A 19,511-nucleotide genomic window follows, 5' to 3' on the forward strand; every position below is an offset into this window, starting at 1 on the left:
CATCTCTGAGCACCACTGCACCTCATGGTCAATGGTCCATATCATAGCCCACACTCTCCCACAGTTCACCCAGTGGGTCATGGGAGGACATACAATGTCTGGTAACTGTCCCTGCAGCATCACCCAGGACAACTCCAACACCCAAAAATGCATCCACATCACATCTCTTCCTCCCACTCCCTACCCCCAGCAGCCACCATGGCCACTTTCTCCACACCAATGCCACATTTTCTTCGATTACTAATCACAATAGTTCATGAATAGAATATCAGTAAGTCCACTCTAATCCATACTCTATTCCTCCATTCTGTGGACCTTGGAATGGTTGTGTCCACTCCACCTCTATATCAAGAGGGGGCTTAGGGAAATGGACTTGGCCCATTGGTTAGGGCGTCCGTCTACCACATGGGAGGTCCGCGGTTCAAACCCCAGGCCTCCTTGACCCGTGTGGAGCTGGCCCATGCGCAGTGCTGATGCGCGCAAGGAGTGCCGTGCCACGCAGGGGTGTCCCCCAAGTAGGGGAGCCCCATGCGCAAGGAGAGCCGCCCAGCGCGAAAGAATGTGCAGCCTGCCCAGAAATGGCGCCGCCCACACTTCCCATGCCGCTGACAACAGAAGCGGACAAAGAAACAAGACGCAGCAAATTGACACAGAGAGCAGACAACCGGGGAAGTGGGGGGGGGGGGATTAAATAAATAAATCTTTAAAAAAAAAAGAGGGGGCTTAGACATGGATGCTGGATGCAATCCTCCTGCTTTCAGTTGTAGGCACTCTTGGCTCCCTGGTGTGGTGGTTGACCTTCTTCACCTCCCTGTTAGCTGAGTGGGGTAAGTCCAATAAACCAGAGTGCAGGAGTTGCGAGTCTGTTGAGGCTCAGGGCCTGGCTATCACATGGACAGTCCAGAGGTTCAGGTCCCCTGGGGATACATTAAACCCCAGCTTTTTTGACCACTTGCACCATTCAAAGCTGCAGTCGATCTAAAGACCTAATAGAATTAGAGTCCTACCTGGGTAACGCTGGTGATGAGCAGCAGGCAGCTGTGCCCTGGTCTAGGTTACTCAAAGACCATGTCTTCCCCAAGCCAGTGGATTCGCTTTTTGGTTTTTTGGTTTTTTTTTTTTACACTTTTTAAATTAAAGTTAATAGATCACAAAGAATGTTGCTTTAAAAAAAAACATAAAAAAAGATAAAAAACCTAAGAGGTCCCCATATAACCCACTCCCCACTCCCCCCACCCCATTCTTTTTGTAAATTGTATTTTCTTAAAGAAAAAAAAAGTTACATTAAAAAACTGAAGAGTTTCCCATACATCCCCCACTCCTCCCCCACCAACGACCTCCCCCATCATTGTGGCAAGCTCGTCGCACCGGGTGAACACATTTTGGAGCACTGCTGCACCACGTAGGTAATGGTTTACCCTGTAGTTGACACTCTCCCCCAGTAATTCAGTAGGTTAAGGCAGGATATATAAAGCCCAGCATCTGACCCTGCAATAGCATTTAGGACAACTCCAAAGTCCCCAAAATGCCCCCACAGCACATCCCTTCTTTGAAACCTCAGTTTGGCGCTGTGGTCTGTATCGGTGAAATGGAAGTCTTTGAGGGGTAGAAGAGGAAGGGAAAGCCCCACACTACAGCCCAGGAAGCTAAAACCACTTTCAGTTGCTGGAGCCAAGCGGTGAGGAAGTGTATCTGCCCGGCCTGACGAGCCTGTGTGGGACTGCACCTGGGGCCAGCGTGCCCCAGCGCCCGCGGGACAGGCCCTTGCCACCCGCCGGTCCCCCGCCCTCCCCCGGAGCAGAGCGCGGCTTGCGGCTTGCGGCGGCCTCCTGCCCCCAGCCAGGCTGCTGCGCTCTCCTCTGAGCCGGAGCCCGAGATGCCTGTACAGGGAACCTTAAACAAGCCTTGGGGTTTTACTGGATTTACTGGGAGCCTGCAACTCCTGTTCAGATCCAGGCAGTCCCCAAAGGCTGGGTGAGCAGATGACACCGGCAGCCCCTGCGCTGACGCTTGTCACTCGATTATCCTGGGGCTTTGGGGGCCATGCACATCCATTCCAAGGGTTCTCCATTCGTGGGTGGAGGTGGCAGGGAGTGGAAAGGAGGAGGAGTGAAGACCCTCTCTGGACAAGTGCGCTTCCAAAACCCAGCATCCGGGCGGGGGCGCCGCAGGCTGAGAGGAGCGCGCTCTTGCACGAGGGGCCTCGCGAGTTCCCTGGTGCCCCCCAGACTGGACTTCCTGTCTTCCCTGCAGGCCCTCCCCTCGGCCCTGCCCCCGCCCCCGCCCTGGGGAGGACCTGGCGGGCGTGTCCCCCACGTGGAGGGTCGGTGCACGTGCTCACCGGCCTCTGGCTTGAACTGCTTGGTGTGAACCTCTTCTCATTCTCACCCCGTGTCCTCGGGGGTCCAAGGAATTCAGATGCTTTGCGCCTGGTAGCGAAGAGACAGAACCTGAGCAGTGGCGCCCCGAGGTTAGGCACAGAGGGAGAAAGCATTCCAAGGCATGGCTTTTCAGGGACGGCTGAAAACCATCCATGCTGAGGTCACAGGCTTGAAGTCTGACGAATTGTTGAGATTACTTTTTATTTGCACTGCACCCTGTCATACCGTGTGTGATTTAGGGGATGGGTGAAGATTTAGGTCCAAAGTGTCCGAGGGGCGACGACAAGCCACGGGAAAGGCATGATTTGGGGAAACGTAATACAAATAAACCAGAGATGTGTAACAATGCCCTCATTAACTGTAGCAGTTTAATATTATTGATGAATTTCAAAAAGAAATATTGCATTTTGCTTGTAATCTGATCTGTACCTGGGCATGATTGAGTTATGGTTAGGGCATTGACTCCCCGCCCCTTGGTGGGCGGGGACTCACAGATAGAAGGCGTGGCAAAGAACAGAGTTGGAGCTTTTGATGCGAGGGTTTCTCATGTTGGAGTTTGATGCTGAAGCTTTAAGCTGGGGCCCTGGGAATTCAGCTCACAGAGGAAAAAGAAGTCAGCCCCAGGAAGGAAGGAACCTTGAACCCAGAGAAAACCAAGCCCGGGGAATGTAGGAACCCAGGAAGCCTGAGCCCTCCCAGACCTCGGCAGCCGTCTTGCTCCAAATAGACTTTGGTGAGGGAAGTAACATGCTTTATGGTCTGGTATCTGTAAGTTTCTATCCCAAATAAATACCCTTTATAAAAACCATCCAATTTCTGGTATTTTATATCAGCACCCCCTTTGACTAATACATTAACTAATTGTTTTATTTCTGTAGGAGAATCTCTTCTTTTTTCTGTGTGTGGTGTTAATGTGCAGGTGCTTTGGTGGTAGAAAAACTTGAAGATTCCAAAGTCCTAACTTCCTTCTTTGAGAGGCTGGTTCAGTAGGATGTCTTATATGTGATGAATTCCTTACCTTATTTTGAAAGAGAAATAATCTGTTATGTGGATGCAGATTAGGTATAGCCAAAGTGATTGTTCACATTTGGTGAGGAAGGTAGGATTTTCGCAACTCAGGCCTTAAGCAGTTGTTGTGGGAAACTGGCTTACCTGTTCCTTATTGTAAATGTTACACCTGTTCTATTGTAGATGTTGCAGTTGTTAAATGTTGCAGTGTTCCCTATTATAGATGATGTTGCAGTTCTAATAGCAAACAGTTGCTTGATAGTTTCCAATAAATATGAGGTGGAAACGACTGTCAAGACTCTGAGTTCCAGAAACTGTGAGTTCCCTGGTACCCAGCTGTATCTCCTCTCATGCCTTTCTCTCTGTCCCTTTATTTTGTAAAGTTTTGCATTGCCTTCCCTTCAAGCCAACTTATTGTGAGCTGATTGCAGCAACTGGCACCCAACGTGAGGATCCAAACAAGGGCTGGAAGGGAAGAAGGATCGCCTCGAGCAAAACTAAAGTTGGTGTAATGGCACAGAGCCCTGAGTGGTTTGGAAAGCCTTCGAAGTCCTCCAGGGTTTGACTGTATTTCCCCAGGAGACAGAGAACGTCCTGTGTGGGTGCCAGCTCGATGGACAGAGCCATGCCATGGATACCAAGAGACAAAAAATGTTTCTGTGGAACTTAGAACCTCCAGTCATGCAGATAGAGAATTCCTGGGCACAAAGAAACCAGAAATTGATGATTTGGAAAACAGAGTTTCTGGAATGTGAGTCCCCAGAGACCAGTGCTCATTGTGAGGGTTTAACTGAACATGGACCCAATTAGCAATTTCTGTGCAATTCAGGATTGGCAGTGCAGTTATCCAGGAAGGATCTGTGGAAAGTCCTACTGTCTGATGGTTAGGACTCCTGTGTACTACATGCAAAACTGACAGGTATTTTGTGATAGTTATATGAACAGAACCACTGCCAGCCTGGACTATAAGAAACAAAAAGGAAAGGTCACTTCAAGGGCAGACCCATGGAAACTGAGGTCTGGGTCAAAGACTTCTTGTCAGGCCAAGAGAGCAGACCCACCCGGGTGTGGGTAAAGGGTAAGTCTGCCTTGGTGTGTGGAGAAGGCAGGACTCCTGCCCCAATGTTCAGGAAGAGTGTTGCCACCCTAGTGCCCACAGAGGGTGGAGCCTATGCCGGGGCATTAGAGAGCCTGGCTACCATCCCAGGGCTTGAAGAGGATGGAGCCTTCACCCCAGCATTTGCTGAGAGCACGGCCACATGCAAGCACTTGGAAAAGTGGGGTTGCCACGTCATCAGGCCAGGAGGACAAAACAGCATTTCATAGATGACTCGCAGACCTTGAGATCTGCTGGAGTATGCCCGGCTGGGTTTCACAAGTGTTTGGGACTTGTGACCCATGTTTTCTTTCCAGTTTCTCCATATGGGAACGGAAATGTTGGTCCTATGCCTTTCCCTTCTTTGTATATTGGCAGTGGATAACTTGTTCTCTAGGTTTCACAGGCCCCCGGACAGACCACACCCATATCTGATTTTGATGAGAATTTGTACTATGCATTGCTTCTGAAAGGACTTAAGGCTTTGGAATGTTGTGATGGAATGAACGTATTTTGCATATAGGAAGTACAGGTCTTTTTGGAGTCCAGAGAGTGGGAGTGTGGTGGTTTGAAGCTGTATGTACCCCGGAAAAACATGTGCTTAAATTTAATCCATTCCTGTGGGTAGGAACCCATTATAAGTAGGCCCTTTTGACGAGGTTACTTCAGTTAAGGTGTGACCCACCTCACTCAGGATGAGTCTTAAGCCTATTACTGGAGTCCTTTATAAAAGAATGAAATTCAGACAGAGAGAAAGCCATGGAAGCAAGCACTCAGAAGAGAAGGGAGAGACCAGCAGACACCACCATGCATCTTGCCATGTGACAGAAGAGCCAAGGATCACTGGCCGTCAGTCTTCAGGAAGAATGCATTACCTTGATGATATCTTGATTTGGACATTTTCCCAGCCTCAAAACTGTGAGAGAATAAATTCCCATGGTTTGGGAAATGGATGTGGCTCAACCAGTTGGGCTCTTATCTACCATATAAGAGGTCCAGGGTTCGATGCCCAGGGCCTCCTGGTGAGGGCAAGCTGGCCCACGCAGAGTGCCGGCCCATGTGGGAATGTAGCCCCACGCAGGGGTGCCACCCTGCATGGCAATGCTACTCTCTTGGGAAAGCTGCGCCGCACAGGGGTGCCAGCCAACGCAGAGAGCTGGTGCAGCAAGATGATGCAACAAGAGACACAGAGGAGAGAAAGTAAGAAGACGTAGCAGAACAGGGAGCTGAGGTGGTGCAAGAGAGTAGTCACCTCTCTCCCACTCTAGAGGTCCCAGAATCGGTTCCTGCAGCTGCCTAATGAGAATACAAGCAGACACAGAAGAAAACACAGCAAGGAGACATAGAGAGCAGACAACTGGGGGCATGGGGGGGTGGAGGAAGAAAGAAATAAAATAAAATAAATAAATAAAAATAAAAATTCCCATGGTTTAACCTGACTCACTAATGGTATTTCTTATGAGCAGCCTAGGAAACTAAAACAATACTCCAGAAAAACGTGCTTAAAGTTCATCTTTTCTTGTGGGTGTGAACCCTTGAATGGACCTTTTAAAGAGGTTACTTCAGAAAAGGTGTGGCCCTACTTTAGTCCTACTACTTAGTCCTACTACTGAAGACCTAATAGGGAAGATCACAGAGAGAGAGGGGGAAAAAAAGAAAAAAAAAAAGCCACAGAGGGAGCAGCCAGAGGCTGGAATGCAACAAAACCCAGAAGAGAAGGGAGAGCCCAGGAGAGGCTGCCATGTGCCTCACAGGTGACAGAGGAGCCAAGGACCAAAGATTACCAACAGCCAGCCCCAGAACACCAGTCTTCATGAAGAAAGCATCGCCTTGATGACATCTTGATTTGGACTTCTAGCCTAAAAACCGTAAGCCAATAAATTCCCATTGTTTAAGCCAACTGGCTGCATGATATTTGCTTTAGCAAAGAAGAAAGTAAAATAAACACCTCCTCTAACATACAAGCACTCCTGTGGGGTCACTTGCTTTAAGAATGGGATACCTCGCCCAAGAGAAAGAAGAAGGGGAAAAAAGATGGCAAAAGTGAAGCAAAACCAGAGGCACTAAGGGAAATGAATAATAGTCTAACAGAAATGCTTATACATCCAGGTTATAACTGGAAACACATCCCAAAAATGGAAGTCATAAACAATATCACTCTCAAACCTTTCACACAAACAAAAAACTCTAAGAAAAGCTGAAAGCCAAGCAATGTTATAGAGTTCCTGCATGACCTGCAAGAATTTTGCCCTTTGAACAAGAAAATAAATCTCAGCACACAGATAAAGTGTATATTTTTAAATTTATTTCACATTACGTATTTTATATATTTTGAATTATGTTTATATATTTTTAAGGATATCAATTAATTTCTTACCCTGTTTACAAAAAAAGATACATTCACGGATTCAGTGCACTGAGAATAAAAAGTAAACAGAGAAAGCAGGAGGCCTAGGTGGAGAAAAACCATCTTCAAGGACAAGAGTGGCCCTGTAAAAACAGAAACTTGGCTGATTTTCACTTACTCTTCTCATGCTTAGTGTTTCAAATCTGGCTCATTCAGCAGGCCATCTTTTCGGGATGACAGTGCAGCCCGATGTAGGATCATCTGAAAATGCAGCAGGATGCTGGTGAGGGGTCCCTGGAGTTCTGTGCATGAGACTGAACACTTTTCCAGCCGTGGTGCTTGAGCTAAGAGCATCCATCTCCCAACCCCGGGTCAGCCGGGGTGCTGGGGCTCGATTTCATTAGACAAGAGAGCAGTTCGTTCGTCCTCTGGGCCAAGGTTTTCAGGCTTAGATCTACATTGGGGCAAAGGGAAGAACCTCAGGATTTCTCATCTTAGAACCCCCCAGCCCTCACATGCCACCCAACCATCTCCTTAAAAGTGTCTGCCAGGTGATGAGGCTCAAGAAATCCGCTGGCTGGAAGGACGGATGTAAGAGCACACGTCTTTCTCACTCCCACAGGCCAGCTTTGAAAGGGGGGAAGAAAGCCCGGGGCGACCATACCTTCTTCGTCTCCTTGAGTGCTCCAGCAGGTAATACGAGCCCATGGCTAACCCCTTTAACACAAGAGAAGGTATTGGTTAATGTAAACCTGGTCAGTCACGTTTCTCTACAAATATAAGGAAAATTAAAATAAAAGCCTGGTTACTCACACTTGCCAGAGCCCACAGACCCTGAACACCTGCTGCCCATTCAAAACCAATTTTTTCATACAGAAATCCACCCAGCACTGGTCCTATAAAGGCACTAACAAAGGAAAGAAGAAATAATATTAAATAGCACAAGAAAGAACGACTTCTTAAAAGCCAGTATTGGGGGAGAGGATGTAGCCCAGTGGTTGAGTGCCTGCCTATCACTTAAGAGATCCTGGGTTCAATCTCTGGTACTTTCTTTTAAAAAAAAAAAAAGCCAGTATGAACCCTCAATTATAGATCTTCACTAAATTGGAAGTACAAGTACTAAAGAAAAAAAAGCCAATTTTTGAGCATAGCATTAGATATTTAAAAATTATATCATAGACTATAGTTAACAGTAATATTGTAATATTTTTGTAGCAAAGACTAAGAAGGTACTATATCAATGCTAAAGATCAAAAAAAGAATATGGGTTTAGTTTTATGAGATATGGATATGATCAAGCATTTGTCTTTTCATTTTCTTCATTAACAAGGAGACCTTGGTCATGTCATTTAACCAACCTGTGCTCATTTATTCATCTTTCAGAACACTGAAGAAACAACTGAGTTTGTTTTTAGGATTAAATAAGATAAATGTGCCTGGACAGGATTTTTTAAAGTAACGCTTCCATAATTTAAGCTGCCTTTTGTCTGTTATTTTATGCTTTGAAGTTGAAATAAAGTCTTTTAAAAAGTAATCCTACCTGATAACAGTTTTACAATATTAAAACAATTCTGAAATTTTAACTGCTTCTGAAAATTTGATGCCTTATATAACATAAAAAATTTAAAAGACATTCATTCAAAGACATCTTTATATTATTTCTCTACACTTGTTTAGATGAAAAATAAGTTGCTTCCATTCAGTATTTGCATTTAAAATAACAATCAGGGAAGCGGACTTGGCCCAGTGGTTAGGGCGTCCGTCTACCACATGGGAGGTCCGCGGTTCAAACCCCAGGCCTCCTTGACCCGTGTGGAGCTGGCCCATACACAGTGCTGATGCGCTCAAGGAGTGCTGTGCCATGCAGGGGTGTCCCCCGCGTAGAGGAGCCCCACTCGCAAGGAGTGCGCCCCTAAGGAGAGCCACCCAGTGCGAAACAAAGTGCAGCCTGCTGAGGAATGGCGCCGCCCACACTTCCTGTGCCACTGACAACAGAAGTGGACAAAGAAACAAGACGCAGCAAATAGACACAGAGAACAGATAACCGGGGGAGGGGTGGTGGTGGAAATTAAATAAATAAATAAATCTTTAAAAATAAATAAATAAATAAATAAAAATAAAATAACAATCAGTACATAGTCATTGAAGATATACTATGTTGCCAGCATACAGTTACCTCTCTGACATAGAAGTCAAAAAATTAATAAATGGATGAGTGAATAAATTTTTTAAAATCTGAGATGCACCTGCCAAAGGAACTAAAAAATATCATTTAGTTAAGACAAAGTATATAAGGCTCTTTTGATTAGCATTAAACCCACTGGTATAATCACTGATTTTGGAGCCAGATCTGCCCCATATGAACTATGTGTGTCTGGGCAACCCATCAAACCTCTTAGCACCTTAAGTTCTTCTTCGGTCAAGTGGGGATAGTATTTTCCATCATGCAGGTTTGAATGAAATTCAACAGCTACTCACCCAACTGACCACATTGCACCCAAAAGACCTGACACAAGTCCCAGTGTACTCAATCCTTCTTCAAATCCATTTTCACTGCAAAGTGAAACATGAGCAAATTCATTAATAAAAGACAAAAACTGAAAGTCATGTAATAGTAAATGAAAATAAGCCAGAGAGAATTGGACAAAACACCCCATTTCTAAGATGAAAAGCTAATCTAACCTGAAGGCTTTTTCATAGTTACTTTTACATCAAGCTTTTCTAAAAATTATTCTACTATCTATATAAGATACACATTTATGATATTAAGAATCATGACCCATTCACCGGAAATGCTCATAAAAACATAAAATTCTTAAAATGAGATGTTCATATAAAGGGGAACAAAAGGTGTGGTTGTTAGTCTAATGTGTCAACTTGACCAGGTAATTGTGCCAGTTTGTTTGGTCAAGGAGCACTGGGCTAACTGTAATACAAGAACATGTGTGGACTTTAGTCATCAGTGAGTTTATTGTGTAGAGGGCTGATTACATCTATGATCAGTTAGGGAGATTGCCATCAGCAATGAGTGATGTTTTATCCAATCAGTTGAATGCGTTAAAAGGGCAAGTGACTTCAGCATTCAGAGAATTTTCTAGCTTGTCCATCAGAGACCCCCAGCAGACCTTCATGGGAGCCCCTGGTTTGCAGCCTGTCTGCAGAATCCGGTCTTGTGCATCTCCATGGTCACATGAGAGACTTTTATGAAATCTCGTATATTTACAGATCTCTCCTGTTGATTCTGTTTCCCTAGAGAACCCTGACTAATACAACTGGTAACTTTTAGAAAACACCAGGCAGCTTCTTACTCCAATGAGCATTATTGCCACAGTGGAGTCATAGTGTGGTAGAATGAACGATGTACCCCCAAAAGCCATGTTCTTAATCTTGATCTGTGCTTCTGTGAGTGCGATTTTATTTGTAAATAGACCTTCTGAAGATGTTATTATTAGTTAAGTTGTGGCCAACTGAATCAGGGTGGCCATTAATCTGTACTGGAGGCCTTATAAGGAGAAGAAACTGGGATCCAGAGTTCAGAGACAGTCACAAAGAGGAACCAGAAGTCAGCAGAAACTAGAAGAGAAACACAGGCAGGAGAAGATATCGCTATGTGATGAGCGGTAGTGACACAACCCAAGGAACCCTAATGACTGACAGCAGCCAGCACTAGAACTCTACAGACTCAAGGAGAAAGCAAGCCTTGCCAGTATCTTTTTTTAAAAATTTATTTCCCCCCGCTTGCTGCTTGCTTGCTGTCTGCTCTCTGTGTCCATTTGCTGTGTGCTCTTCTGTGTCTGCTTGTCTCCCCTTGTTGTGTCATCTCGTTGCACCAGCTCTCCACCAGCATGGGCCACCCAGCTCTCCGCGGGCATGGGCTGTCAGCTCTCTGCGGGCGCGAGCAAGCCTGCCGATGCAAACCCAGGGCCTCCCATATGGTAGACTGGAGCCCAATTGATGGAGACACATCTGCTTTCCTTGCCAGTATCTTCATTTAAGGCTTCCTCTAGTCTCAAAACTGTAAGCCAATAAATTCCTGTTGTTCAGCCAAAACCAGTTTATGGCATTTGGGAGAGCAGCTCTGGCAAACTAATACACATTGATACTTGCTATGGATTGAATTGTGTCCCCTAAAAAGATGTTCAAGTCCTAACCTTTGGCCAGGTGACTATGAAGCAATTTATAAATAGGGTCTTTGAAAATGTGACTAGTTAAGATGAGCCCTGATCCAATATGATTCAGTATGACACCAATATGACAGGTGTCCTTATCAGAAGAAATTTGGACATAGAGACAGATGGCCACGTGTTGGAGGCAGAGATTGAGTTATGCCGCCAAAGCCAAGGAACACCGTGGATTGGTGGCCACTGCCAGAACCCTATAAACTTCAGGGGGAACATGACCCTGTCAGAATCTTGATTCAGACTTCTGTCCTGCAGGACTGTGACACAATCCATTGCTGTTGGTAAGTCGACCAGTCTGTGGTACTTTGATAGAGCAGCCCTAGCAAACTAAGACAATGCTCTACCTGCTTGTTGAGAATTAAATCGTGTCCCCCACAAAAGGCAGGCTCAGGTCCCAATCCCTGGTCCCGTGGGTGTGAGCCCAATTGTAAGTAGGAGCTTTGACAATATTATTTGTTAAGGTGTGCCCAAACTGAACGAGGACGGGCCTTAATCATATATGGTGAAGTCTTACACACAAAGGAAATTGGACACAGAAAGAAAAGCCACAGGGAGCAGTCAGAAGCTGGAAGTCAACAGAACCCCCAAAGAGAAAGGAAAAGATGCAGTCAAATGCACTGAAATGTGACAGAAAAGCTAAGGACCAAGGATCACCAGCAGCCAGCCCAGAACCACAGTCGTTAGGGAGAAAGGACTGCCTTGCTGAGGTCTCAGTTTTGCACCTCTCCTAGCCTCAAAACCATGAGCTAATACATTCCCATTGTTTAAGCCAACCCACTGGCTTCAACATTATATGGTGTTTGTTTTAGCAGCTGCAAAACTGAAACACTGCTCAAGCTTCCTTTTTTTGTGTTCTTCATCATTGTGCCTTATCAAACAGAAGACAGGTAGGCAAGTGACAGACAGCTGGTCACTCTATGCTCTTTTATGACCTCATCCTTAAGAAACAAACAATGTTGAGAACTTTTTGTTTCGCTTTGGCTCTTTAAAATTATATCTATATACCAAAGCATAAACCTACCTAAGCCTCTATCCACAGCCCATTTTACCTATTACTGTATTAATCTTACTCTGTATAGTCATTTGTATTATTTTATTATTTATTTATGCTACTTATATTGCAATATTCTGTGATATAAAATCCTTAAGTCTTCATATTAGGAGAAAAATACGTAACATGCTGTCTTCCCATCAAAATTGAGAAATTCAAGAAAGCCTGCGGTGCTCACTGCTATTCACAGCACAGCTCTTCCAAGCAATGCGAATCACTTACTATGCACAGCTGAGGATCTCCGGGAAAGTTGGAATTATACTCATCCCAGCAGAGATGCCATTGACGACCAATACCAGCACCAGCATCCAGAGCTGACTGCAAAAGAGTTTTGGAGGTTAAAAAAAAAGAGGAAGATTAGCATCTTAAGAAACACAAAAGCATGATGCTAAGGGAGGCATGATCCCAGAGAAGTTAGTGTTCCAGATTGAGAGACTAGTCTCACAGGTTAACAGATAGGAAGCAATCATATGGAGTATCTATTATAAATTAAAATTCAAAAATAGATGATAAATGTAAACATTTTTTGGTAACCCAAAAGGGCCCTTTTATTTTCTTTGTAGTTCTCATGCCCATCTGATCACATTTTATTCCAGTCTGGCACCTTTTAGCTCATTACATTCTGGGGGGTGGAAAATCAATCCATCCAAATACGTGAGAGTCAGTCCCTGCGGGGATTCATATCATGTGCCTGGAGCCATCCTGCCCTCTTCCCACCATATCAGCTCCTTTCAGATTGGCTAAAATGTCAGCACTAATGCTGATCCTTCAGTTGGCTTGACTTTGATATTCAACGGACTGAAAATGGACCGAAATTCAGATGGAAGGGAAGGGGTGAAGGAAGACAGGAAAGGAACACGTGCCTGTCACTCTAGACACATTCCCTCAATTAATCCTTGCATGACACTGTGATAAAAGTAGTATCAGCAGCTCCTGGTAGAACTTAGTAAGCAAGAAAACGGAGGCTATTGGAAGTTGTTTTGCCTAAGTTTACATCTTTTAGTGGCAAAGCCTGATTGCAAATCCAAGACTGAAGGATTCTGAAATCCTGCTCTTTCCAAGATATCATGCTTTATCTCCGAAGTACCTGAAAAAATTCTAAGAAGCTCACTCTATTTTAGCGAATAAACTTTAAACAAATTTTAATTAGCCTTTATTACATGTTAAGGATGACAAAGGGGCAAAAAAGATTTGGTTAGTGCCTCAAAGAACAAGAAGGAATAGAAAAAACAAAAATACATACTATCAAATAAAAGTTGGTAGTAACAAATTCTATTGTTTAAAAAGCACAAACAAATGTTTTCCTTTGTTGATACAGATTTTATACATTCCCGTTTGCTTGCACCAGTGCTAGCTTCTAGTAAGGTAAAAGACTATCAGTTTTAGAAACAATTCAATGAAGGCCTAAATCTAAATTTTTTAAATAATAAGATGCAAAATACTAAGATAAAAAATTTTTACACCAACATTTTAAAAAGTGATTCTTAATTGCTATTTGTCAAAAAAATACAGAGGAAACAAAAATTACCTTTTAATGTGCAAGATTGGGACAGGTCCTAAGAGCATATAGCACCCTGCAGTGATTAAGTTTCCAAAAACCAGAAGCCATTTCCTTAGATGCTAGTGAAGAGAAACCAGAGGACAAAGAAACTCTTAGTGGTAGAGACTCTCTATTAACAAAAGAATGTAAAAAAAACACAAAAAACAAAAGGACACAAATCACGCCACTGAAAGCTCCAAATGCATCACAGAAAACAAACTTTACATGGAAGAGAAAATAAGCAGATGGTATACTCGAAAGCCAGGATAGAGGTGTGTGGTATTAACCGCTAAACCACAAGACAGAAATGAGCAAAGTACACAGAGTCTTTGGAAAGGAGAAGAATGGCAAGTTTTGCACATGATGAACTAGTCACACAATTTAAACAGTGAGAGTAATGGTAAGTAAGTAAAATCCTAGGAAGACCATTATTATAAAGCACCCAATAAAGTGGTGCCTTATAAACTACTTGAAAGCAGGCTAAACATTTCATGGGCACAATAACTGCCCAGTGACATAAGACTTTGGCTTAAAACCAAGTTGCAAACACTTTTAAGACACGTTATTTCACCTGCAATTACTAAGTCATCACAATGAAATAGGTCTAGTTAAATTTATACGCAAATTTAATGAGAGGGGAAACGCAAAAATAAGCACTAAAGCGAGTAAGTTTGAGATTTGACTAACAGTACTAGTTCCGTATGCTAGTAATCTAGATCATGTGGTTTAGATCCAGTTAAAGGAGAGCAATTAGGCTTTTCTGCTGAGATGGCTATGGGATAAGCGATGTGTATTTGCGCGACCAATCCTTTTCACTCTCTCAGAAAACCTAAACTATTTTCTCCCAAGGTAGACTCTCAATTTGATCAAGTTCCCTAATTACTCCTAGGCCTCTGTCTTAATTATTACGATTCAGTGTTACTGTGTCACCTGTAATATCTACAACAAGGGTACTTTTTTCCTAAAGAAAATCTAATCCCATGGCTTTTCACTATTTCTGCCTCTTTTCCCAGTGAAGCAGTTAGGAGTCAATCTGCTCAGGGCGATGTCAGGTTGGAAGACACAGTAACCTTTCTGGCATTCAAATAACATGTCGATTCTAACCAACGGACCCCTAGGGTTTCAGCGGTGCAGTTGCAAAACCACTAATCTAAACATGCAAAAACAATTCTGAAATAAGAATTAGGTGTACGTACTGGCATCTTGTCGCTTAGCAGACCAAACAGCGGGGAAAAAATGGCATAGGAGAGTGCCAAACCCAGGAATACCAGGCCCACATATCCTGCTGGTAAATTAAACTGTAAAAGAAATCCTGTGTTAAAGTAACATGGTCAAGTCATTTTTAAAAGAAACACCCGTCGTTTCCTTCTACCATTTCTCCATGTAATGCATACTTTAGTGTGCATACAAGTTACCCAGGGAGCTTGTATAAAGAGGTTCTTGGGCCCCACCCCCAGTTTCTAATTCAGAAAGTCTGGGATGGAGTCCAAGAGTTTTCATTTTTAGTAAGCTCCCAGGTGATGCTTACGCTCCTTGGACCACACTTTTGAGTAGCCTTGGTCTAAAATACTGATGATAATAGCTACTCTACCTCAAAGGAATACTAAGGTCTAAATAAAGAATTAGACAACATAAATTTTAGAGGGTTTTTAAAACAAACAATCACATACAGTTACTATTATTAACATGATATAACTACTTTTTTGCTATCTGAATTGTTCCCATTTTTCTTAATTAGTTTCAACTACCTTTCTTAATTAGCCCAAACCCATATGATTTATTTATGGGTCAGTATATAGTTTAACAGTTTTATGACAAATATTAACTCTTGCTAATAAATTAGTTCTTTAAAAACTGCAGCAAGTGGAGCAGGTATAGCTCAGTGGCTGAGCACCTGCTTCGCATGTATGAGGTCCCAGGTACAATCCCTGGTACCTCCTAAAAAAAACTGTAGCAAGATACAAAAGTCAGAAATGTCCTGTTCTGATTTTCCAACTAGAAGGAGACAGCTGGAAACAGGGAAGCCTAAGTGGCTAGATTACTAGTCCTTCTAGCAAATGCCAAATAAACAACTGGCAAGGCTGAGTCAGAAGGGGAACAGGATATAATAACTTGATATAAAAACTGTGAAGAAAGTACATTTTTACAGATTTCTTATGAGATTTCCATGAGCATCTTGAGTTGTCTAGAGATTGGTTACAGACTTTTTTCACTATTTGGACATAACTTTGTATCAGCACAGAAAAATGACGCTTAAAGACATTCATTGTTGATGCAAATGGAATATTGTTATCCTGTGCCATCTCGTGGAGGCTATCTGTTTAAGTGAGATATTATATTATCTTCGACAGCTTGGGCCGGGCACTAAAATTATAATTCTGAGGCTGAACTGTGAAATACCCAGCATGTCTTTCATGATCTCAAGAGGTAGTGTGAAATTGCAAGAAAAATTAATTGTAATCCTTACATTATATGATAGGTCAAAGTTCAGAAGGCATTGGAAATTACCATATTAAAAACTTGATTGAAACTTAAGTGGAGGCAACTATGCTGCTTTAATTCTATTGCCTCCAAAGAAAGTCGGTATGGGCCTCAGGGAATATTTTTGTCTATAGACATATATTAATTCTCCAGTATAGTTAACTACAAGTCTTGGTAAAGACCTTTATTACATCACAGTCTTTTTCAAAAGTATCTAAGGACAAATTTCCATGGCATCCAGCTTTTAGAATTCAATATTGATTTTTCAGCCCTAGAAAAGGGGAGATTCGTGAGTCCTTTCTCCCACCCCAGATTAATACAGTCAAGTCATAAAATTATATCCAATAGCCTAAAGAGTAAGTGGGCCTACAGGTGATTCATTAGTGAAGAACGCCTCATTTTAAATGAATTCCCCAAATGCCTCACTGAAATTCAGACAGGAAAGTGCCCCTTGAGAAGCAGCATGAATGGTGACCGAGGCAGATCTACAATGACACGAGCAAGGTCTGGGCAAGAAGACACTTAGGAAAGGCTCTTGTGTTTATGCTGATCTAGGTCCCGATTCCCAGGGACGACAGAGGGACGGCTCAGGCCACGCAGCGCCGAGGTCTCCTTCTGCCTCTTCACTCACAGCCACGCAGGTCCTTCCACAAAGCAGGGCAGTAGAGGAAGCAATTGTGTCTGCCTGCTACAACACAGAGCTCCTCAACTGTCAGGCGACTTACCTTCTCCAAAACAAAGAGAGACAGCGTAGGATCGAGGAAACCAAGACACGCGCTGAGCGAATTGATGACAAAGGCGATGAGGGCAACCTTGGGCAAAGAAATCAGTTTCCAGAATGAGTGCTCACTCGGATCAGACTCTTTGGGGTAAGATGGGAAGAGAAAGAAAGAAATCTTAGTCATTAAAATCATTTAACTTACAAACATCAAGTCACTAAGGCCAATTTTAACTGGACCTCTTGAGTTTTGCCAGAAATTGGATAGCATCTATATTTGCATATGAGTTATTCAGACCTGGCGCCCACATTCAATTTTCTGAAAAATAACTTCTCCAATTCAGTAAGAATCAACTGGAATTTGAGTGGGAGGGGAGGGAAGGGTTCTTGGCATCTATATAACCTAGAAGTAAAAGATGACTTCCCCAAGTGTGGGGGAGGATGGTAGAGCACTGTGACGTTGGATTCGGGGCCCTGGAGAGGCATGCCAGAGCTTTACCAAGGAACAAAGTGTGTGCGTGTAGGAGCAACCTGAGGCAACCAGAGCACAAACCCATTTTTCCTGCTGGCAAAGAAAACCCTGGGTTGCAAGGGTGCTACTGACTCCTGCATAAACTGCAGTTGAGTCAGGGTCAGGTGAAAGCCAACCTTCCTTCCTACCGCTCCCTCACGTCTAACCCAACCTCTTCACTGATCCACGCATCAAGCCCGGCTGTTTCTAAGCCTCCAGTCGTGTTATATGACATCGTTCTCTTTCCCCTGCTAATTTTCCAAATTCTGTTCATTCTGTAAGGTCTATCTCCAGCCCTAATGCTTCCACAAATTTTACCTTTCTGCAGCTTCACACTGCATTTCTAGTCTATACTACATACTTTAGCACCTAAATTCTACTCCGCCTTACATTATTTACTCTTGTTTGATAATGTCCCTGTCTTTGGTTTAATTTAATAAACAAAATCTTTGCTGAGCCAGGCACCATGCAAAATGCTGGGCAAACGAAGGTAACAAGAGAGGTTCAGATCCTGTCCTTGCAGAGAAGAGTGGAGAGAACCAGAACTGGATGAGGGGAGCTAAAAACCCAGAGAGGGCATGGAGATGGCTTGCTTTCTGTATCAACTTAGCCAGGCCTTGGTGCCCATTTACATGGTCAAACTCTAGTCTAGATGCAGTGGCGGCATCTTGTAGATGGGATTAGCATCTCCAATCAGTTGGCTTTAAGTAAAGGAAATCTCCTTCCATCATGCTAATAGGCCTCATCCGGTCAACTGAAAGCTTTAGGAGTAAACAGTTTCCCAAAAAAGACAGAATTCTGTCTCAAGACTGCAATGTCAACTCTTGCCTGATTTTCTAGACTGCCAGCCTGCCCTGCGGGTTTTGGACTGGCCAGCTCCCATAAAGTCATGAGCCAATTCCTTAAAATAAAGCAAGACATCTCCATATATATACACACAACTATACTTATATCCTATTGGTTGTGTTTTTCCAGAGAATCTGACTTATACAAGTTATACAGGGAAAGACTTTCTAGAATATCTAAGCTGGAGCCTAAAGGACAAGCTTGAGATGAATATGCAAAAAGCGGGGGAAGGAATAATGCAGGCATATTATTCCAGGAATGATATGTTCGGAGATCCTGAAATGGGTCTGTATACGAGGAAACAAAAGAAGAGAAGTTGCAGGATTGAGATTGGGTGGGGCAGGACGTTGGGGGCGCCAGGGAAATGGGAAGGATTCACACCGCAGAAGGAGGTAGCCATCAGCTCCTGCAGGACCTTGTGAGGCATGCTAAGAAGGCTGAGGAATCACCGTGGTAACTTCAAGCAGGGAATGAGAATCAGATTTGGGGGCTTAGAGAGAGCTCTCAGTTGCCATATGGAAAATGGAGGCGGGAGACCAGTTACGTGGCTGCTTCAGTGATCCAGGGCAAGGATGATAATGGCCGGGTTTGAACGTGGAACTCTTTGCGGGCCCCAGATCAGCACCTGTTTTTGTCCTCACTTCTCCCATAGCGCCCCCACAGTACTTGATTTGTTGCCTAATAATAAAGTATGGGGCAAGGTACAGAACAAAGTCAACAAGTGTAATTCAACTATCTTAGGTGCTGCATTTATTTTTTCTCATTATTTGAGGGTCAAAGGTAAACTTTGGTGTCAGCCTCTTTATTCTCGGCAAATATCCAACTCAACTGTGAACCAACTCAGTGCACAGTCCAGGATGCCAACTACACAGTGGGTGGGTACAGGTAGAAAGAGGAGGAGCGCCACCGTGTGGCTTCCTGTGGGAATGCCAGCAGGGAGACTGCATTTTGAATTCTGTAATAAAGCTGGTGGTCACCTTTAACATTTTAAATTATAAAGGTTATATTTTTTGTGCATATGAAAGGTATTACATATTTACAATATCAGACATACAATCATGGCATCAATCATCCCCTCCCCTAAAATCCAAGGAAAAGGAGTTACCACAATAAGAATATACAGCGAGGTCCATAAAAATGAGCATACAGTGAGTTTACTTAAGCTGTTGAAGAAGCGCTAGGAAGGAAACTTTGTGGTGGACATAGAGTCACCAGGGGGGCTTGTCCAGGTTATTTAGGTACTCCCTCTGCTCCCAAGGAATACCGATACATTCTTCTTGGGGGCCCATGACCCCAACTGGCACTCTCTAGCATGGTAAGCTACTGCTAGAGATGGGAAAGTGTGTGGGGA

The 19,511-nt window shown here is 43.6% G+C and overlaps 1 protein-coding gene across 3 annotated transcripts in view; it reads right to left on the reverse strand.

Annotated features, from left to right (window-relative positions):
* Positions 1-6,768: 6,768 nt before the first annotated feature.
* The window catches only part of SLC18B1 (solute carrier family 18 member B1), a 40,192-nt gene continuing 27,449 nt past the window's right edge, over positions 6,769-19,511 (reverse strand). For 2 of the 3 annotated variants that reach the window (XM_058307477.1, XM_058307478.2), the window contains 8 exons: positions 16,811-16,947; positions 14,801-14,902; positions 13,593-13,684; positions 12,287-12,382; positions 9,311-9,385; positions 7,646-7,739; positions 7,497-7,549; positions 6,769-7,286 (listed from right to left, as the gene is read on the reverse strand). In XM_058307477.1, coding sequence (XP_058163460.1) covers positions 7,205-7,286; positions 7,497-7,549; positions 7,646-7,739; positions 9,311-9,385; positions 12,287-12,382; positions 13,593-13,684; positions 14,801-14,902; positions 16,811-16,947 — 731 coding nt within the window. In that variant the 3' untranslated portion in view covers positions 6,769-7,204. The remainder of the gene's footprint in view (positions 7,287-7,496; positions 7,550-7,645; positions 7,740-9,310; positions 9,386-12,286; positions 12,383-13,592; positions 13,685-14,800; positions 14,903-16,810; positions 16,948-19,511) is intronic. The other variant, XM_058307476.2, reaches the window with a different exon arrangement.

Source organism: Dasypus novemcinctus, chromosome 11 (assembly GCF_030445035.2).
Source record: "Dasypus novemcinctus isolate mDasNov1 chromosome 11, mDasNov1.1.hap2, whole genome shotgun sequence".
Lineage (NCBI taxonomy): Eukaryota > Metazoa > Chordata > Mammalia > Cingulata > Dasypodidae > Dasypus > Dasypus novemcinctus.